The sequence below is a fragment of the Nycticebus coucang genome, chromosome 5, assembly GCF_027406575.1.
Source record: "Nycticebus coucang isolate mNycCou1 chromosome 5, mNycCou1.pri, whole genome shotgun sequence".
NCBI classification, from domain to species: domain Eukaryota; kingdom Metazoa; phylum Chordata; class Mammalia; order Primates; family Lorisidae; genus Nycticebus; species Nycticebus coucang.
In genome coordinates, this window is record NC_069784.1 from 11,214,822 (window position 1) to 11,238,141 (window position 23,320).

General features: G+C 36.4%; 1 protein-coding gene across 1 annotated transcript in view; it reads right to left on the reverse strand.

Moving 5' to 3' along the window:
• Positions 1 to 664: 664 nt before the first annotated feature.
• Positions 665 to 23,320, reverse strand: part of ADGRL4 (adhesion G protein-coupled receptor L4) — a 98,813-nt gene continuing 76,157 nt past the window's right edge. The window contains exons 14-16 of the mRNA XM_053592258.1: positions 3,902 to 3,993; positions 2,185 to 2,353; positions 665 to 1,829 (exon numbers count right to left, since the gene is read on the reverse strand). Of these exons, the coding sequence (XP_053448233.1) occupies positions 1,767 to 1,829; positions 2,185 to 2,353; positions 3,902 to 3,993 (324 nt within the window). The 3' untranslated portion in view covers positions 665 to 1,766. The remainder of the gene's footprint in view (positions 1,830 to 2,184; positions 2,354 to 3,901; positions 3,994 to 23,320) is intronic.

The window sequence follows — 23,320 nt, forward strand, 5'->3', positions numbered from 1 at the left end:
TGAAAAGTTATAACAGATCTCCTAAAAATATTAAAGACCTACTAGAAGCTAGGAAAGCCACTCAGCAAAGCAGGTAGTGGAATTGCTTCATTTAGATAACATTTTATTTGTGAGAACAAGATTGGATGGTCCTCATTTCAGCTGGAGAAATTAATTTAAAACCACAACATTTAGTATGTTGGCACATTTCTACAGGTGGGTGAAGAACAATGACATATTTTTGAAATAAAGCCACTGCTTCTACATTTTAATGAGAAGACTTGAAGATAGATGGAAGCTATACACTTAACCAGATAAGCTTTAACAGATAGTAGAAAACTGTCAGAAAATAGATCCACTGTGAAAACTTCTACAGTTCTCAGTGATTTCTTTGTTATAAATAACATTTTTAAATGTATACTTTCTGAAAAGAAAAATAGCAATTCATTTTCATAAATACTTACATATTTACAATGCCCTTTTAAAAAGAGAAGATTAAAGGGAATATTGCAACGTGGACTATATTATTTCTAAAATTAAAAATAATAGAGGACTCAAAGAGATAGTGTAATGAGAAAAGATAATTTTCACTACACTTAAGGTAATAGAATAGAATACTGCAGCTTTCTATACACTATGGTGACATTTACAGACATGAAAATATATATATTTATTTCAGATAGGTAGTGGGTACAAATGTTTGGGTCCCACTGTTTTTGTTTCCAAGGTAAAGTTCAAGCTGTAGTGGAGCGCTTCACCCAGGGGGTGTGCTATATACCCTTATATTGCGCACATTCGGTGAGAACTCGACACACAATATTTTACTGATTAAATATCTGAAACCAAAATCTGCGACGTATGTATAGAAACAGGATAAGCTTAGCTCTAACATTCACTTAAAAACAGATAGTATTTTTTAATTGGTGGAGTTTTGTTCTAGAATATTGAAAAAGGAAATGGATATAGCAAACGAAGGTCTAAGTAGTACAAATTTAAGTTTAGAACAATTCACAAAATGCTAAAATGTTTTTTCAATTCTTTATTCCAGTCTCAACAGTTTCTCATCTAGTTGACAGAAAAGCAAGTTCATTGAAAATACATCTCCTTGTTCCCACAGCCTCTCCCTTTCCGCTGTTTCATATTCAGCCCCTTTGCTCTCTCCTGTTCCACTTTCTATAACAGAGCTCATTACCAAGGTGGTAGGGGACTAGTTTCAGAGGCAACATGAGTCACAGAAATATCAAGCCAGTGGTTTCCTTCAGGACGTTCACATATTTCTTTTTATTTTATTTTATTTTTTTTTTATTAAGTCTTAGCTGTGTACATTGATATGATCATGGGGCATCATTCACTAGTTTTACAGACCATTTACCAAGTTTCACATATACCCTTGTAAGATGCACCCCTGGTGTAATCCCACCAGCCCTACTATGAAACTAATTTAGGGTTTTCACATGAAAGCTATAACACATATTTCTTGTGTTAGAAAGAAAATCTTTCCTTGGGTGCAGTGATATCACTCCTGAGAAACCAATTACTTTCCAAATATCTGCAATACTATTTTTGACATAGCCATGTAGGAAAGTGTACTACTGGTAGACGGGGCACAATCTCACCTCTTATTATCTACAGTTCCCATGCTGTAAACAGAAAAACTGATTTCTAGTATTTGATTATCGGGTAATTGAGAGCTGAATGATTAGATTGAGTCAGTTTTGTACATTGATCATCCACGGCTTGAGTCTTTTGGCTTTTGTGCACCCATGATTATCCGTTGAGCTCCGTGTTTACCTCAAGCATCCAAAGCAACAAGGGACATTTTTGAACAGTCTATAATACTCTTCCTGAATCTAAGAAATGAAGGAGAAGGGGAGAAATGTTAACCATAACTGTGATATTCACATCAATGTTTTTAAATCACAATAAGTTATGATATTTGGTTTTCTAAGGTATCATTGCTTTCTGATTATCCTCCAAAATATGCTTGAGTGAATATAAGCTTAACTTACATACCTAACAGCAGGGATTTTGAAAGCATGTTTTCCTACAAACAGCTTGGTATTCTGCTTGTTTTGATACTAAAAGGACACTAAAGGCAATGAAGGCGGAAGTCATAAATCTACAGGAATGAGAATTTTCTCTTAATTTGGTAACTGAGGCTACGTGAATATACTATAGGGAAGCCCAACATACAAAACTGCTTACCTTTCTAGATAGAACACACAGGAATAAGAAAATGAACATCCCTTGGAAGGCATTGCTGACTGTGAAGAGGTAAGCTGTCACCACGGAGGGGTGCACCACGTGGAGGACCCCAAAGATCCAGGTGGTGCCCAGAAGGAACAGGAGAGCGAGGGCTCCTCTTGCACAAGACCTGCCACATATTTGGAATGTTTCAGCTAAGAAAGCCACGTAGGTTCAACCCAGTCCCCCAGTTACTCAAATTATGGTGACAAGGAGGTTTTGGTATAGCCAAGATATCTTTTTACAAAGACCAAAAGTATTTTTAAACTGGTAAGCCGTGCTGTGGTTATGTGGCACAGCCTTTAGGGTTTGCTCTTGCACTGTGGTGGGCTGTGCTTCCAATATCAAGGTACAATTATTGAAGTAAAATATTTTTACCTACCATTCTGGGAGGCCAAGGCGGGTGGGTTGTCTGAGCTCTGGAGTTCAGCCTGAGCAAGAGCGAGACCCCATCTCTACTAAAAATAGCCGGGCACTGTGGTGGGTGCCTGCAGTCCCAGATACTCAGGAGGCTGAGCTAAAAGGATCACTTGAGCCCAAGAGTTTGAGGTTGCCGTGAGCTATGACCCATGGCACTCAACTCAGGGTGACAGAGTGAGACTCTGTCTCAAAAATAAATAAATAAATAAAGAAAAATAAAATAAAGAAAAGAAAAAAAGAAATGTGCTTAATCTTGAAAAATTTTCTCTGGCATACGGAAGTGTGCACGCTGTGCTTATCTCTGCAAGGCAGTGTTTTCCCTAAGAAACCTTAGTATACCACTTGCACTTGGATAAGCACACGGGCAGGGCATCAAAAGAGGCTCTGTTTTCCCGTCAGGTTTAATAGAGAAGAGAAGTGGAGGATACAGAACCAGACGATGGTTATTATTACTTGCTTTGGCAATACAGCTACTTGAAAATAAATTCGGGCCAGAATACTTATTTCTTAAACAATAAAATTATTAACCATTTAATTTAATTCAACAATTTATTGAATTATTACTGAATTAATATCTTATTATCAAAACCACAATTTATTCTCTCTTGGTTTCCAGGCCGCCCATTCTCTACTGCAGAAGGCGTTTTACTAGTATTCCTCAGAAAATGAGTCATTTTCAGCTTTATGAAAGCCAGCACGCTACATGCAACTATGAATGGTGAGGATGAAAAGAAAGTTATCGATCAAACATTTGCTAAATCCCAGCTATAAATTTTGTGCAAGGCATTAAAACTCCAGGAGTGTTCCCAGGCAACACAAGCGGTCAGTTGTTTCCAATGCTCCCTGTAGTACAGTTTGCTTTTCCTGAACAAATCATTCTTAAGATCTCAATAAATCAGTTTTTAGGACAGAGAGTTGAAGAAACATCATGGCAATATGCTAACTAGAAATCACAAAAAAGAAACAATTGCCAAGCTCCAAGAAACGCCTTACCCCAGACAAAAAAAAAAATCCCAAACTTTTGCCTTAAAACATGGTCACCATCTTTTTCCTTGAAAAGGGGTGTATATTTGAAAAGGTTGCTGCAGTGCCTGTAGTCCTATTAAACATATCGAATTCTATTTTCCAATAAAAACTTCAAATATGGTGAAAGATGGTGTGAAACAATTATTTAAGAAAGAATTCCAAAAAATTATTTGTACTTTAAGTTACGAAAGCTTTTAATTACTAGCGAAAATGGACTTAAAGAAACATTTACCTTATGTTCTCATAGCAACTAACTCCTGGTTTCGATCCTGCAGTGTGACGGAAAACTTTATATATGATAACTCCAAAAGCCAAGAGATTAACCTGGGGAAAATAAATTTTATTGGTAATTAGATACATAAAAAGGAAATAAATAGTGACGATTTCAAGAAGATAGAAAACAAAATATAATGTGTAACCATGTAGATTTTTATTTTATTTTTTTTGTAGAGACAGAGTTTCACTTTATTGCCCTCTGTAGAGTGCTGTGACATCACACAGCTCACAGCAACCTCCAACTCCTGGGCTTAGGCGATTCTCCTGCCTCAGCCTCCTGAGCAGCTGGGACTACAGGCGCCTGCCACAATGCCCGGCTATTTTTTTGTTGCAGTTTGGCCGGGGCTGGGTTTGAACCCGCCACCCTCGGTATATGGGGCTGGTGCCCTGCTCACTGAGCCACAGGCGCCACAATGTATTTATATTGAGATTTCCTTTCCTTAGATTTAACCTTAGAAGTTTTCAAAATATTAATCAGTAATAAATGTTTGTTGGAAGGCAAATAAATTTTATTAATAAACCTGTTCTGTTATTTGTGTCATGGATGAAACAGAATGCACAGAGGTTTTAATAGGACTGCATTTTGAAGTTTCCTCTTTGTTCTCCTCCCTTTTCCTGTGTTTTTTGGAAACCTTCAAGTCATCTTTGCAGTGTTGTAAGATTAAATAAAGGGTATATTTTAAGTTTATATCTATTCTGAGCACACTAATAATTTAAAATATGAAATATCAGAGAAATAATTGCAAGTTAATCCTTTATCGAATACACTTTATTAATCCAAACCGATTTTTCAAAAGCCATTTTGAAATGACAATAGGGCAGTGCAATATTATAATTTTCTGCTAATTCGTCTCCTAGTTATTCAGAGGCTTATAGTACCCGTTTTTTTCTTTCCTCCATATTCTAAGGAGTTTTATAAAGCTTTCCAAATGAAATTTAGCAATTTACTTATACAAACTGTATGAAATTATCAGTCAGAAAAAATTTTGTGTGATCATTTCACCATAAGAGTTCCTTGAAAGGAAATCTTATAGGACAAAGGGGTCGAGTCCTTCCCTCTTGTGTCCAAATGTCCATTACTTCTGATTATATGATTAATTCTAATTACAGTAATGCTTCCGTATAAGAACTTCAGCAATTGAAGAATAGAGATAAAGTATATTTAAATTGTCCTACTTGACAGTTCCATACTATTTGCATGTTCAAATAATTAACCGATATGACAATTTAATAATATTTAATTTTTTCAACAGCTTTAAACACTTGTGACAGTGCAATACTTAGCATTTTCTAGGTTTCAATAACTAGAACTCTTTTGTATAAAGTTGGAGTCAACAATTATACTTAATTTTATAAATATATGCATCTGTATTTAAATAATAAAAGTATTAAAATTTGGTTAGTGTAAATAATATATGTCAAACCATTATTGGTTTGAAAAATCTTGAAATAATTTTTGTGAGGTACTTATATTAAACTTAACAAATGTAGTGTTACAGGAGAAAAGAAAGGATAAAAAAATCCCTCCGTTTTAGTGCCACAAGTTTTCCAGATAAATGAGTAATTTATAACATTTATTAAAATTTCTTAAACTTTTGTTTTTGATAAAATTGAGTTTGGAAAATTGTTGCTCACTCTGCGATGCCTTCCCATAATATATATACACATTCTGGATATGCTATTTTATATCGCAGGCTAAAATAGTGAAGGGATGAAACAGAACATCCCTTGGGTGACCCAGATCCTGGAAGCACCTTTTTTTCTGTTTACATACTTATAAAAACCAGGTGCTGCTGGCCAGGTGGGAGCCTAATTCTTATTCCATATGCCTGTATTTTCCCTAATGTATGAGGAAAACAGATTAAGGCACTTTTATCAAAAAGTTTCACAGTTTTATGTAATAAAAGTCATGAATACATTAATTATAGTATGCATATTTGCTGGTAACAATACAAATACATGGAGTTTTTTTTTTTTTATTGGGGATTCATTGCAGGTACGAGAAACCAGGTTACACTGATTGCATTTGTTAGGCAAAGTCCCTCTTGCAATCGTGTCTTGCCCCCCAAAGGTGTGTCACACACCAAGGCCACACCCCTCCTTCTCTCTCACTGCTCTTCCCTTCCCCCACCCCCACCGTGTCCTTGTCATTAATTGTCCTCATATCAAAATTGAGTGCATAGGATTCATGCTTCTCCATTCTTGTGACGCTTTACTAAGAATAATGTCTTCCACTTCCATCCAGGTTAATACGAAGGATGTAAAGTCTCCATATTTTTCAATGGCTGAATAGTATTCCATGGTATACATATACCACAGCTTGTTAATCCATTCCTGGGTTGGTGGGCATTTAGGCTGTTTCCACATTTTGGCGATTGTAAATTGAGCTACAGTAAACAGTCTAGTGCAAGTGTCCTTACGATAAAAGGATTTTTTTCTTTCTGGGTAGATGCCCAGTAATGGGATTGCAGGATCAAATGGGAGGTCTAGCTTGAGTGCTTTGAGGTTTCTCCATACTTCCTTCCAAATAGGTTGTACTAGTTTGCAGTCCCACCAGCGGTGTAAAAGTGTTCCCTTCTCTCCACATCCACGCCAGCATCTGCAGTTTTGAGATTTTGTGATGTGGGCCATTCTTGCTGGGGTTAGATGGTATCTCAGGGTGGTTTTGATTTGTATTTCTCTGATAGATAGGGATGATGAACATTTTTTTCATAGGTTTGTTAGCCATTCATCTGTCTTCGTTAGAGAAGGTTCTATTCATGTCTCTTGCCCATTGATATATGGGATTGTTGGCTTTTTTCATGTGGATTAATTTGAGTTCTCTATAAATCCTAGTTATCAAGCTTTTGTCTGATTGAAAATATGCAAATATCCTTTCCCATTCTGTAGGTTATTTTTTTTGGTTGTTGTCTCCTTAGCTGTACAGAAGCTTTTCAGTTTAATTAGGTCCCATTTGTTTATTTTTGTTGTTGTTGCAATTGCCATGGCAGTCTACTTCATGAAGTCTTTTCCCAGGCTAATATCTTCCAGTGTTTTTCCTATGCTTTCTTTGAGGATTTTTATTATTTCATGCCTTAAATTTAAGTCCTTTATCCATCTTGAGTCAATTTTTGTGAGTGGAAAAAGGTGTGGGTCCAGTTTCAGTCTTTTACATGTAGACATCCAGTTCTCCCAACACCATTTATTGAATTGGGAGTCTTTCCCCCAAGGTATATTCTTGTTTGGTTTATTGAAGGTTAGGCGGCTGTAAGATGTTAGTTTCATTTCTTGGTTTTCTATTTGATTCCAAGTGTCTATGTCTCTGTTTTTGTGCCAGTACCATGCTGTCTTGAGCACTATGGCTTTGTAGTACAGACTAAAATCTGGTATGCTGATGCCCCCAGCTTTATTTTTATTACTAAGCACTGCAGTAGCTATATGGGGTAATACACAGAGATTTTTTATTTTCATTCATTCTGATAATTTTATAGAGTGTCTATTAGGTGTCTGATAAAGAAGCAAGGGGTAAGGACCTATCAGTACATAAAGCAGACAGTCTTTTCCTGTCATAGATCCTGTTAAGACAATAGATAGCAAATAAATAATCATATAAATATTTATAAATCCATAAACCTTTATAAATGCTGTGATCAATTCACAAATGCTAGGAGAGACACCATGGGGATGGATTAGAATGAAGGTTTGGGAAGTACCTTTCTTAGGATTTACTATTTAAAGTTCTGATAAATTATAATTCATTAGCACATCAAAAAATGGTGTGATATTAGCACTCTATGAAAAAAAAAACAGCATAGAAAAGCCTGAAGCTTGAGGCTGAGGGGGTGATAATTCCTATAGACAGCAGATAAAGGTGTCTGGAGTGGTGAACGGAGGGTTGAGCAGCAGGAGATGAGGTGGATGAGAAAGACGGAGGCAAAACGCCACAGAGATTTCAACTTCAGCGTCTGCCTCTGGTCCTTCTTGCCTTTGCCAGCACTTGGACACCTATCACAATAGTCTTCAATAAAGTCTTCCTTACCATCTAACAAGCATCAGAATAATTTTTATTTAATTCTTTGTCAGAATAATAATCTTTCCGGATAATTTCTTTGATACATAATGAATCAATTCTACATTGTAGGTCTTTACCTCAAGGAACTTACAGTGTAATAGAGATGATGACCAGCCAACAGCAAGAACCACACAATTCGGAGGTACCCAGAAGTTGTTTGCACAGTGGCATGGGAGAGGCCAGGGGAGAACACCCTAAAAATGTGATTTCTAAGCCAATCTTGAGGGATGAGTTAGAGGCAAAGGGGGACAGTGCAGAGAAATGTATGAAATTCGTAAAACTGTTATTTCTAAGTCAGAGCTTATACTACTCCCTGTTTGCACTTGCTCTCATAAAAAAATGAGTAGTTTTTTAAATACTTATAATGACGGCCACATAATTTTAAGGCACCGTAATCGTTTGTGGTCTCTTCCGATCCTCCCGTCAATCTCAGCCATTGGGCCCATCCAGTACATTCACTTCCTAGGTGACGACGGCCGAGTCTTCCATTTGGAAGTCCAATAGGCATCGACAGTTAAAAAATGTCAAAACCAAATTGTTGTTCCTTCCCCAGCGATATTTCTTTTGTTATAATCTTCCCCAGCTCCGCCCTAAAAAGAGTTATCTCATTCATCTGGCTCATTAGTCTTAACCATCAGCAAAACCTTAACCCTGTACCATGAAAATATATTCAGAATGTGATCACTGCTACCTCCACAGCTCCCATCCCGAAACAGCCACCGTACGTCTCCCGGGGTGACTGCAGAGACGTCCTCACTCCTCTCCCTGCGCCGTCTGTGCCTTCCTACGGCCTACCTCCGCTCTCAGATGAGTCTCTTTAGAGTATAAGACAGATCTTTTCGCTATTCGGAATCCTCTGATGTCTTTCCTTCTTACTCAGAGTTGAAGCCAAAGGTCTCACAATGGCCTTGAAGTTCTGCCGCGATTTGGTCTCTGCTCTGTCTCTTCCTTCACAGGCTACTTCTCTGCACTGTGGCCACTTCACTCTCCTCCAGTGGATCCTCTATGGTTACTCCAGTACCCCAGGCCTGACCTTGGGCAGCTGTCCTCGCTGGGCTCTGAGACATCCCCGTGGCTCAGTTTCTTGTCACCGCCATTTAAAAACCACCTTCTCTGCCTACGGCCTCCCACTGCACATTTAAAATCAGAGCTGAGTTCAATTCTCTGGAAATATAGAGAATGATGCGTATTCTCGACTGTTTTGAACAATGCAAACTCTGTTTGCCAACGTGGTCTTCCTTTGCCTTGGTCACTAAAAAGCTGACAGACTTTAGTCAGGCTCCTCTGAGCCCTCCTCTCAACTAGACCTCCACCTTGGACTTCAGAATCTAACTTTGTGGTGTCTAGTTTTAGCAAAAATCCTGCTCAGTCAGTTTAGAGGGAACCTTCCCACTTCTGATACTTGGTCACCTTCAATGATCACACTTCAGTATCAAACGTGTCATTTCCTACCCTTGATATTTGATCATCCTGGTCAGCCTTTCTACAGGAATCCTGTTCAGTCAGTTGAGCAAGGATTCCCCTTACCCTGATGTCTTTGGTTTGTAATTATTCCATGATCTTCAAGTTCCCCTTTCTGGTTGTCTTTCCTGTTTTCAGAGCTGAGGCAATCTCTCTCTCCTTCTGCCATTGTTTTTTTTTTTCTTTTCTTTTTTTTATTATTAAATCATAGCTGTGTACATTAGTCCTGAGGAAAGTCTTTCTTGCCATCGAACAAGTACCAACTTAATTTTTTATCTTATGTTTTATCAGAATAACAAATTGTCCCGAAATAGTAATTTTCTAAAATTATTTAGAAGTTTTTTTTAATTCAGTTAGCCCAAATTTTCTGGATCATATGATGATCCAATGCCTTATTATTATATTCAGAAAATCTGGGGTAACTAGAAAAACCTACATTTACCCATTTTTCATCGCCTGCTTTCTCTCTTTAGTCATAAATGCATAAATCGCTTTAAATAATTTTTTCTAATAGACTCAAAAGCCATAAAGAAAGAATCAGTTCACCTAAAGGCATCTAAAGGCAGGTGGCTTTATGTACGTAGACATGGAAACTAAGTTAAACTTTCTGCAGTTTACATGATTTGGAAAAGTATCTTTGGGGAGTTTTGCGAAGTATGAGGTATCAGAGATGAGGAAAAAAAGAGTAGCTCAAAATAAGACGATATTGAATTAGCAAATATTTATGGTAACGAGGAACAGTTTGTAATTAATTCACAGCTTCATTCTCTATATTTCCATATTCTTGTCTCATTTTTTTAGTGGCAGGGAGGACAGATGAGAAATGTCCACTCTTTAGGATGAATGGTTCAAAAAGACACTACTGACATTATTCCTCCAGGCAGTGGCTATGTTATGATTACAGGCTTGAGGACTTGAGTAATTCTCTAAACTACACAATCATTGACATCAACCTTAATTAAGAAACTGGTGCATTGAAATGATGCACACTTTTACCTATTAGAGTTTGTCTGTGTGCTGTGTGTGTGTTCATTATTCACCATGGTTACCTGATTATTTATCTTTCCGTGTTAGTGTTTAAAAGCACAGGGGCTAGTTAATGACTTACAAATGGACATTCATTCATCATAATTCTTGTCTCATTTTTAAAACACTTAAGGTTGTCAACTTAGAGTCCAGGATACTTTTTGGAATAAATAAAACCAGGACCTTACAGGGAAAATCTAAGAGCTCTGAAATCCACTGCTCACAGTGGATGAAAATAGCTCACAGTGAAGGAAAAGTCATTCAAAGTCATGAACACGACCCTGAGAGAAAGCAGTGCTTTACATGTAAAATCGTCTTCCTCGTTTCTTCTTAAGTGATATTTATCCATACAGAGACCTATTTCTTAACTTCAGATATTTGCAATTCATGTATTTCAGAGTTAAAGAACATACATTTTGTTGTGTGTTACAATTTTTTAAGTCTCTTATTTTTTTTTAAACAACAAATTTAAATTGATGAGCTGCCCGGGGAGCAGGGGCTAATTTTGAAGAATTTAGACCTACAGGTATATTCAACCTAAGGGCTTCAAAATCAGAGTTCAAAATGAAGCATTCCAATGCGTCGTTTTTCTTTTCTTAGTCTTTTTCTCAATAATTGATGAAGCTATCTATATGCTGATGTTAGATCTCACCAGAAAGAATGAGAAAATTTCTTTTACAGCACTTTTAGACCCCTGCTTTAATTTTTCATATATATCAAACGGAATCTGGTTCATTTGAGAATGTGTCATGATCACAACTTCTATGTTCTTTCAAATAGTTTTATTACCTTTAAATTAGCTGGCCTAGGACAAATCTGCTTCTGCCATGAACAAAGGTGAGTTTCTACTGGTCTACTGAGTTGCCCTTTGAAACAGTTGTTCATTCTCAATCCTTAGACCACTGTAGAAATGGCTATGTAGTTAATGTTAACAAGTTTGTTGTTAAGTATTTCTAATTGTATATAAAACCAGCACATTGTACCCCACAAATGCATTAATATACACAGCTATGACATAAAGTATGTGCTATTGGCCAGGCACGGCGGCTCACACCTATAATCCTAGTGCTCTTGGGAGGCTGAAAAGGGAGGATTGCTTGAGTTTAGGAGATACAGATTAGCCTGAGCAAGAGCAAGGTCCCATCTCTACTAAAGATAGTAAAAATTAGCCAGGGTTGGGTGTGTGCCTGTAGTCCCAGCTGCTGGGAAGGCAGAAAAGCATGTAAATTTACATGCTATATATTAATATCCATTCATAATATATGTATACATGTATGATACATTATATAATATATAATGAAATAGCCTGTAATGACAGTGTTTATTGTTTTTAAATAAAAACTTGCCATTTAATAGAAATACCAGTTTATCACTAACTCAAGTTTATTATTGCCGTTCTAGATATTTGGTGAGTACATAATTATATAGCCTTCCTTATTTGTTATTCTTTGTGGATTCTAGTTCTGCTGCTTAACAATATTAAGACACATTTTAACTAGCAAATGGCTTCCTTTCATGGAGCTGACAAAGGCAGCTTGAACTTTCAAGGACCTGCCCCTTTTTCTTCTGTATAAAATTCACCTTTATAGGTTCTTCTCCCAGGGTTGCCAAATGTGGCAAATAAAAATACAGGAAATCATTATCCTGGTTCCAAATATTGGTTCCATAAAACATTTGGGGCATACTTATACCTAAAATGTTGCAGCTTTCAAATTATTATCAATATGATCTTTTCATACTCCGAGGACATTGGCGTCTTAGTGGAAAGCCCAAAGAAGTCACCCTTTACATAGGCTGATATATAATTATTTGAAAAGAGACCTTCAAGGGAAGGGAAAGGAAAAGGGAGTAAATTTTCAGGTGTTTCAACTAGTGTGGAGCCTGAACATATGTGTCTGTGCTAACTGATAAAATGTCCTAAGGGGACGTAATAGATGAAAGAGCATCTGAAACAATTGGGCCCAGAAAAGAACCCATCCGGGCTTGGCAGAGCTCTTGCCCTTTGGACAGCCCTGAGCGTTCATGGTGGGGCTGGTCAGGAGGCCGTGGATCTGGCTGGCCCCTGTTAAATGCTTTTTGTTAGTGACACATAATGGTTACAAATAAAATTTACAAGGCGTAGGTGCAAAATAGCTTCAGTATAAATTTGGTAAGAATTCACAGATACCATGGTGCCATAGAGTTTGTTGACCTATTGTCAGAATTGTGAAAAAGAATAATTTTTTCCTCTTCATATGTCTACCTGATACTCCTAGGAAGCATGTCTTTCCTAACACAGTGAACCTTATCTTGTGCAGTGCTCCCTAGGCTCAGGATTTAGCAGCCTTGGGAATATTGAAAAAAGCAAAAGGTATTTCTGTGCTGTGGTTACCAAAACACAGCTCAGAAGCGATTGGTTTCAGTAAAATGGGAACTCCATCCACAATTATATATATATATATATCTGGAGTAACTGGAAACATATTGAAACAGCTGAAACAATCTGAAAACATAATAAATCAATTAGGTTCTGATTATCACAGGAGGAGAGTATTCTTAATAGATCACTCTGGGATATTAACAGTTATTCATGAGACTATGCTAATCTCTTGAGATTTATACTTTAGAAGACAGCGATCTTCTCCCACCTGGGCTTTAACTGCTGAGGAATAAATTCGATGAACAATTGTTCTGAATAATGTGCCATTTTGCATGTGCTTATGAACCACTGTAACATTAGAACTGAAGTCAAGGAGAAAAAGTAATAAAGTAATATTTGTGAGTGCTAAATACATATTGAGCACTTTTCATGTGCCAGATATTGTTCCAAATATTATTTACTTATTAATTTATTTCACCCTTTCATCAAGTTTATGGGATTAAGTATTCTTTTCTTCCTAATGCTACCATTACTTATTATCATTGCTGTTATGACATTTGCTTCATATCTGTGGTAATCGAGGCAGAGAGAGGTTAAATAACTTCCCAAGAGGACACAGTTAAGAAGTAGCAGAGTCGAGGTTCATACCTAGTAGACAGGATGTAGAGTTTATGCTCATGAGAATTTGATACAACTACCAAATTACAGATGAAAGACCAATGAAGAGAATGAAACTGACAGCTACTATTTTAAGAGGATCTAATACATGCCCACCTAGGAGAAAAACTCAATTAAAGCTGGGGGGAGGGGAGAAAGAGGACTGGTGTGCTCCCACTTAACGGGCATGATGTAAGGCACACCTTTTGGTACTCTAAGAGAGACTCCGCTTAACAAATGCTAATATTGTAAACTAGTTGTTTGTACCCTCACATTAACCTGGAAAAAAAAAATTAAGGAAAAAAGAAGTGGGTTGCATAGGGATTTATTTATATGAATCGCTAATGGTTGCTTCTTTTTAGAAATGGTTAAAAGGAGAAGAGTAAAGTAGCAATATGAGTAGTGAAGTGCTTAGCGATTTGGCGTAAGTGTTAATGAACTTAGTCATGATGGCCGGGCTTGGTGGCTCCTGCCTGTAATCCTAGCCCTCCGGGAGGCCCAGATGTGTAAGGGGGGGGAGAGATTGCTTGAGCTCAGGAGTTCAAGATGAGCCTGAGCAAGAGTGAGGCTCTCATCTTTACTATGAAAAAAAAAATGTAGTGGGGCACTGTGGCTGGTGCCTGTAGTCCTAGCTACTGGAAATAGGATTTCTTGAGCCCAAGAGTTTGAGGTTGCTGTGATGCCACAGAGCTCTACCCAGGGAGAGTGAGATGTGAGACTCTATCTCAAAAAAAAAAAAAAAAAGAACTTTGTGAAGATGCCAGAATGAAGGCTTTGTGAAGAGTGAACAGAACTCAGTATATTGCGCCCAAACCCTTCCCAGGGCATTCTCAGCCTCCCTGCTCTGTCTGGCAAGGGGTCTAAGCACATGCCGCCTTCTCCTGTGCTGGTCAACAACAAAGCTTTCCCTCCTTTACAGCAGTGATTCTCAACTGCTGTGTGTCAGAGGATCTTAGGTGTACTGTAAAATTTTCAAAAATCATTAATTAAATTACTTTCAAGAAAATTCAAAGCACAGTAAATACAGGGTCAACATAAAGTTTGTGAGCAATTCGAGATGGTTTAACATAGTCAATGGCACACGGATCCTGTATATTCCAGGTGTTATGTCCACCCTGTATATTCTTTTTTTTTTTTTTACTTTTTTTCGATCAACATAATTTTAGTGTGCCACAGAAGTTTAACTATAGTTTGAAGTATACAGTGAGATAAAAAAGGTTGCAAAACACTGCTTTGGGGTCCAGAGGTTTGTGTTAGTGGTCTACAAAGCGGATTTCCAAAATTATCTGGGCAGATGAAGAGCACATTACAACTGCTACAAAAGACGAGGCAGCATCACTGAAGGCTTGAAGAAATAAGTATTAGAACAGAATTCTCGGGTGTGACACCTGCTATGCATAATGTGAAAATGCAGATTTAACTCACCTTTGAGGTTGCAGCTCTGATAGTCATTAAAACCAAGTATTAAAATAAATTGAAGTTAGATCTATACCTTTGGATTGCTGTATTTAAAGTATAATCAATATTTCATTTAAAAAATGAAATGCTAATATTTTAGTGAGGATCATATTGAACTACTTTAAATATTGTTATTTCATCTTTTATTCTTTAAACTTATATTTAAAGTATGTTTTATAATAGACATTGTGTATATATATTTAAAATAATGTAATAAAATAATAGTAAATTAGTAAATGTATACACATTTCAAAATGTAACTGCACATTTACAGAGGTTTATACTTTTTTTACTGATGTGGTTTCACTAAGAAAAGCTTGAAGACCATTTTCTTATATGGTATGCCAATTTAAAAAATATTGTTTCTTGGGGGGTTGGGTGGGCATTGTGGCAGGCACCTGTAGTCCCAGCTATGCAGGAGGCTGAGGCAGGAGGATGGCTTGAGCCCAGGAGTTAGAGGTTGCAGTAAGCTAGCCTGAGGCCATGGCACTCCAGCCCAGGTGACAGAATCAAATTCTGTCTCAGAAAAAATACATACATAAAATAAAAATTTTATAGGGGCTAAATTCATATTAGCAAAAATACTTGCTCTTTTTTATTCAATAGATTTAGGGGGTACAAATATTTTTTTTTTTTTTGGTCAAATGGATGAATTATATAATGCTGAAGCCAAAGCTTTCAGTGTAGTTTTAAGAAAGAAACAGGTGGTTCGGCACTTGTGGCTCAAGCAGGTAAGCCGCCAGCCACATACACCTGAGCTGGCTGGTTCGAATCCAGCCCCAACCAAACGATTGACGGCTGCAACCAAAAATTAGCCAGGCTTTGTGACGGGTGCCTGTAGTCCCAGTTACTTGGGAGGCAAAGGCAGGAGAATTTGCTTGAGCCCAGGAGTTGGAGGTTGCTGTGAGCTGTGATGCCATAGCACTCTACTCAGGGCGACAGATTGAGGCTCTGTCTCAAAAAAAAAAAAAAATAAAAAAATAAATAAAATAAAAAGGAATGGGGGCATCTTCGAAAAAAATAGAATAAGTGGACTTTATAGCTACATTCATAGATTCAAATTCCAGTTCTCAAACTTTCTAAATGAGCAATTTACGTAATTTTTTTTTTTTTTTTTTTGTAGAGACAGAGTCTCACTGTACTGCCCTTGGTAGAGTGCCGAGGTGTCACACGGCTCACAGCAACCTCTAACTCTTGGGCTTACGAGATTCTCTTGCCTCAGCCTCCCGAGCAGCTGGGACTACAGGCGCCCGCCACAACGCCCGGCTATTTTTTTGTTGCAGTTTGGCCGGGGCTGCGTTTGAACCCGCCACCCTCGGCATATGGGGCCGGCAACCTACTCACTGAACCACAGGCGCCGCCCAATTTACGTAATTCTTGTATCTTACATTCCTAGCATATAAAACATGGATATAATACTAGTACTTTTCTCATAGGGATGTTCTGTGTATTAAATTACATGATTAATGTGAAGTACTCAGAAGAGTGCCCCATATTTAAATTCTCAACAAACATCAATTTATTCACTAATGGTTATGGCATTCGTATAGAATTATATTCTTCCAAATTTTCTTTAAGACTTGAAGTGTCCAAAACTACATATGATGTATATATTCATCAGCTGGGTAAACATTATTTTGTCACATAGTTTCACAGGACCTGTAAATAGCACCTTAAAATATCAGAGCTTATATGTGTTATTTGTCAGGCTTTATGTTTGGGCAGTATCATCTTAATGTAAAACAGAGCATTAGTTTTCACTCTCAGGACTGTCCTCTGAAATAATATCAGCATAATAAACATTGAAAAGGATACAATTCAAGAGTAAGTCAAGCATTTATCATTCGTGTAAACAGTTCTTCATTTCTGTTGGAACTTCCTTCAGATAGAATTGTAATTTATAGGTCAAAAATTGGGCTATGTTTAAGAAGTTTATATAAAAGAAGGGAATTAATTTATTTCAAAGGGTGACCCATAGAGTAACTCATATATGAGACACATCCCTATTGAATCCAACATGATATTCCGGGATATTTTATGGAGTGGGGAGCTGCCTTTTCTTACATTACTCTAGTACAGATCAGGGGTCATATAATGTTTTCTGTAAAGGTCCAGATAGTCAATATTGGAGGTTTTAGAGGCATATGGTCTTCGTATCAACTACTCTACCCTGCTGTACTATTAAAGCAGCTTTAGACAATACATAAACAAATAATTATGCTGTATCCCAATAAACCATTATTTAGAAAGATAAGCCTTGGCCATTGCTGACTCCTGGTCTAGAATCCTAGGACCAACGGTGTGATCTTTTTTCTCTTTTATTCAGTTATATATTTTTAAGATCTAGAACAATGTCTGGCATATAAAAGATGCTCAGTAAACATTTGTTGAATGAATAAAAGGGTAAAGGATGGATTGTATATTCAAATCCCACACACCTTGAACAGTCTATCTAAAGGAGTATCCAACCATTAACATGATTAAATATTTTTAAAAATTACATTTTTGTTTTGTCTTATATCTTGATTTTTGACACAAAACTATATTATTAGAAATAGATAATTTGTACAATAAATAAACCAATAGAGATTGCGAGACATATCTTAAATTATCAAAATGTAATGGCCCTCAGGAATAATGTTGAGTAAAGGGAAAGGGTTAAGGTATCCTTTTTTATTTTGCTGATGGATGCCATGAGGAATCTTCAATATTTTGCATCCAATAGAAACTACAAATTTATGATTTTATGATGCACATTCATTAATCTAAATGTGGTGGACAAGTGGGCTGTAACAAAAGTCTTAATCACCAGCAAGTTGGCAGAAAACTTCCTCATTTCATGCTAATCATTGCTCTGTTTTATATGGCTAAAATCCCACTCTAACTGACAATCATTTTAGACATTAAAAGAGTATTCACACTTCATATTTTATGTTTCCCTTAGGAATATTTTAATGCCTGAATTCTTTCAGTGTTTGAAAGAAAAATTTACTAGTCTTGAAAACAGAATCAAAAGGAGAAGAAAATTGGAAATTTGTAAACATAAAGGATATAAAGTGATCCCCTTGGACGTAGGTCATAGGCTTATTTTTATAATTGGGTTTAACTGTAAGTTGTTGTAAACCATGGAAAGGTTATGGTAAAGGAACAAAAGTGACAAAACTATATGCAAAGAGCATTTACAACAATTGTTCCATTTAGTGTGACAACAAAAAGTGTGTGATGAAGTCCTTTTGTTAGGATATAAGCAAGGAAAAATATTTTTATATATACTTACAGCATAAAATGAGGGTAAAGGTAAGTAAGAATGAAAAACTTTAAGTTTATCAAATTATAAACTTTGTTTATAAAAATTATGTGAATTCATAAATTGTTTGCTTAGCATCTACAATTTAACTTGTAACCTAATCATATATATCCTTATATTAATCTGAAATTAAAAAGGAAGTTAATTTATCAGAAAGACACCTGCACTCTAATTTTTATTGCACAATTCATAATTGCAAAGCTGTCGAATCAACCCACGTGCCCCTCAATTTATAAGTGAATTTACAAAGTGCAGTAAAAACCTACCTAACAGGTGCAGTGAACACTGTTTGGGTGGTAGGCACACTGATAGTCCTGACTCAAGAATTACAAAAGCAATCCATGCATTCCAAAACATTAGTAACCCTGTAATATTGTGAAATTAAAGAAAAAAAGAATCTAACAGCACACATTTTCTTTTCTAAAGAAAATACATCTACAAATTATAAGTGTGAATGAAGGATAATTAAAAATAAACACTAATCTCACCTTTCAGCATTTTCTCTATGGGAAAAATGAAACAATGAATTTGATCAATGGTGATATAAAATATAGAGTATTGGGAGTTACTTACTGATGAATTTCAACTGAAAGAAGAGCAAATGTTCAGATTATCTGCATTCCATGTATCGATCAATATTCTGATACATTCAGGACTTTAAGTAGGATGTTTTGTTAGTTGTTAAAAATTCTTGGCAGGTATTTAAGGTAAAACAATACGAAATGAGAAGAGAGATATTTATAGTAGACACGACTTCGCCCATTTTCAACAGGATAAAGTAAGACATTTTTCACACCTCACTACGTACATTTTTGGGTTTTTTTGTGGCAGAGTCTCTCTCTTGCCCTGGGTAGAGTGACATGGAGACAGCTCACAGCAACCTCAAACTCCTCTTGCCTCAGCCTACCAAGTAGCTAGAACTACAGGTGCCCACCAAACACCCCACTAGTTTTTCTATTTTTGGTAGAAATGGGGTCTCATTCTTGCTGAACTCCTGAACTCAGGTGATCCACCCTCCTTGGCCTCCCAAAGTGCTAGGATCACAGGTGTGAGCCACTGCACCTTGCTTACTACTGCACCTGGCTTACTAAGTACATTTTTAAAAGTTGAAAGTTTATGTATCGTTTTTAGAAGGTCTGAAAGTGCTAAGTTTCTCAAAACTCATCCTGAAACCATTTCTGGAAATGAGGATGTAAGAGTAAGCTTTTCACAGACCTACCAAAGATCTACACCCTTCAACCTTTTAATGTGTGGTGGGGAAACAGCTGAGTGAGAACTCTGGAAGGCTGAGCTTGCCTGTGTTAGTCAAGTTCTCTAAGCCTTAGTTTTCACTCATTTACAATACAGATATTATGATAGCTCTTACCCCTCAAAATCATTAACTCTAATGATTAAAAGCTGTGCCCTGACACTGACCAACTGGACTCTCTTTTTTGATCAGATGCTTGCAGGGGGCATATTTTTTTTTTGTATCAGGAGGTATTTAACGTATTCCCTCCTAGGGAAACCCTGAGACTGGATGGGGTAATGTTCTCCTAGGAGAACAAGAAATCCAGACAACCACACAGACAGTCCGTTCTCTCAGAATGAGTAATTAATTCTATTTTGGCAGGGCATGTTAAAGGGAGCAGAGGGAGATGAGAAACAATCACAGGGAAGTTTATTTATTTTATTTTTAATTAATTATTAAATCATAAATGCATAGATCATGTATATATTAACGCATTTATGGGGTACAATGTGCTGATTTCATATAGAATTAGGAGTGCTTACATCACACTGGTTAATATATACCTCATCTTGTTTACTTAATGATTGTGTTAAGACATTTATACTCTGCACTTAATAGATCCGACATGTACCCTTGCATTATGCACCATAGGTGTGAAGTTTAAGTATCTTCAGATGTGTAGAACCAGGGCCCTGTGAATGGTGGTCAAAACTATTTCAAGGAAAGGCAGATCAGCTTGGGCAAAAATATCGTGTTACCCTCATAGGGTGATGAGAGTCCAGAGATGGTCCAAAAATGTACTTTGCTCTTACACAAGTTTTAGGACTTTTACAAATTCTTAGTCTATAGAAACTTGAAGGATTTATCTGTTAGCTAAAAAAGAATGCACATAATTGGCTTTAGTGTAATCAGTTATTTTCAAGGAATTGGTCCACGTTTTAAAAATGTTAAAAACAGCACAACCCCTCTACGCTTTCTGAAGTAGATGAGTCAAAATCACAGTATTAATGCTATAGCGTGAAAACCTAGTAAAACACCAACCTTTACCAAATGTCGCTACTATTTTTATTTTCACATATTAAAGATGCTTCTGTGGGGAGTAATGAGATACATTAAAAGTGTTTTGTAAAGATAAAATGACTATTCAAATGTAAAGTGAATAATAATTCTAATGACTTTCAATAATTCTAAAGACTATCAAAAACCAGCATCCATAGTTTTTCCCTTTCATCATATCATTATGTAACAGTCCTCACTGTAAGGCGATATTTACAAGGAAAGACTAGTGATGGACTTCATCTTAAACCAATTACTTCTAATTAGGCTTGAGAGATCTAAGGGATTTTTAAAAATATCTTTTAAACATCTAATTTCTATGAGATTATGCAATTTTTATAGAATTTTCTAATATGAATCCCAAGCATATGATGTTTGAATATATTCCCAGAAAGAATACAACTCCGGGCCCAGCACACCTGTAATTGTAGCACTCTGGGAGGCTCAGATGGGCAAATTCAGTGGTTCTCAACCTTCCTAATGCCGCAATGTATTTTCATTGTTACAAAGGAGTTGTGACCCACAGGTTGAGAACCGCTGGGCTAATTGCTTGAGCTCAGGAGTTGAGGAGTTGATGGATTGAGCACAAGAATTTGAGGTTCCTGTGAGCTATGATGATGCCACAGCACTCAACCCCCAGGGTGATAGAGTGAGACTCTGTCACAAAAAAAAAAAAATATATATATATATATATATACACACAACTTTCACATACAAGTAAAGAACATGTCGAGAACTACCAATGCATTATTTATATTGTTTTCTAAAAGAATTCTACTTTTTCTTATTTAAAATTCTATGTATCTATTGTTTTGAGGTCAGAATAATAAGACAAAAATGGCAAAATATTAGACATTTATTAATATATAGTAAGGATAAAGGTTATCAAGTGTCTTGAACCACAGACGTCACCAAAAGATGTCCCTAACAAATATGATGACATTAAATTAAAATATTGCTGCTGCCATTGATAACATTTAAAATTACAACAGGTTGTACTTCTAAAATAACTTTGACATAGTCATCAAAAGTGACAAAACTATGATTTAAATTATTTTTCATATATTTATGCTTTTTGTAAACAACCACATAACATATGCCTATTCAAGATATCTAACACCCAGGTCTAAATTAGTGGCTCCAATGAAGAGAAGTGGGGATATGACGCTTATAAATGTCTTACAATGCACAGAACAGCCTCCACAGCAAAGATTAGGGCCTAAGCGTCAACTGGGCCACGGTTGTAAATCCTAGTCTGTCCTAACTCTTCTTCTTGACTAATGTATTCTGATCCAGCCCCTTAAAACCTCAGAAGATAATGATATCTCATGTTGGAAAGAATGTCAGTAAAAGGACGTTCTCATGTATTGCTAGCAGAAATATAAATTGAATTAATTACTTTGAAGGATAATTTGTAAGTTTTAAAATCTTAAGTACTTCCTAATGAGTTTATAAAATAGATATATGCAGCTATATGGGAACACAGAATCTTTGTGCAGTATTATTTGTAATGGGTACAATTTGGAAACAAATATTCAATCATAATGAAGTAGTTTAATAAATCAGAGCATAGTCATAATATGCAATGACAAAAAAATGGTAGAACTGGATATTCTAACAAAGAAGGGTGGATATTACAAATTGCAAGTTACAATTTCGATTTCTAAAAACTGTAATCAAATACACACACAGGCATAGTTCTGGGAGGATACAGAGTTTGTATTAAGAAAAAGAGTCAGTGGAACCTGAGGCTCAAAAGAGTAGGGGGCTGGCCCCATTTGCCCATTTGCCGGAGGTGGCAGGTTCAAACCCAGCCCCGGCCAAAAACTGCAAAAAAAAAAAAAAAAAAAGAAAAAAAAGAAAAAGAAAAAGACTAGGCGTGGAGACTGTGTAGAATGGAATGTTCATTTTTATTTTATACAGTCTTGTAATATTTGTGTTTCTACTAATTTTCAGCAATTTGCATAATTAAAAATATAAGAATATATTATATAGTAAATATATAGAGACATGGTGCATCTTGTGAAGGTTTTGCAAAAAATTCATTTCAGCAGGGTATTTCCTGGCAGAAGGGAATGAAGAGATTGTAGGCATAGGACTATTAGATTTGCAGTATAGGTTACCACAAACAAATGAGTGGCGCTCTGGGCAGACCTCAGAAGAAGTTAACATTAGTGATCTAACAATACACAATTATAAGAGTTTTTATTTAAATTCAAATGGAAAAGAAAATGCCCTATTTGGACACAGCTTAATTAGCATTTGCCTAAATCAGGCAAATTCTATTCTTCAATACTGAACGTGTGCATGGGAGACTTCAATTTCTATTTAAAAGTTAAATTATTTTCGCAAACTCTTTATATTTGTGCACTTGAATCTAATCACTTGCATGGTATTAGTTGAAAGAATTCCACATGAAAGATTATAAATGTTGAAGAAGGAAATAAATTATGGAAATTATCTTCCGTTTGCAGCTTTCTTTACAAAGATTTAGAAGCCTCTTTCTTGGACGGCTCCATCTTTGAAAAGCGTGGCAACGCCTTTTCAAGTACAGTCAGACTTAACATTTTAAGTGCAGTGAATCGTAGATACAATCAGTGGGGTCACTGGTTCATATTTCAGAATTCTAAGAAATCCTTAATATTAACGAGCTAACACCTACAGGAATACTTTTATATATGATCAATGCAGAAAATGTTGCAGTTCAAATACCTAGTAGCTAACACTTACCAGAGTAGATTAAAAGCTTGAATGTTTGTTTGATACCAC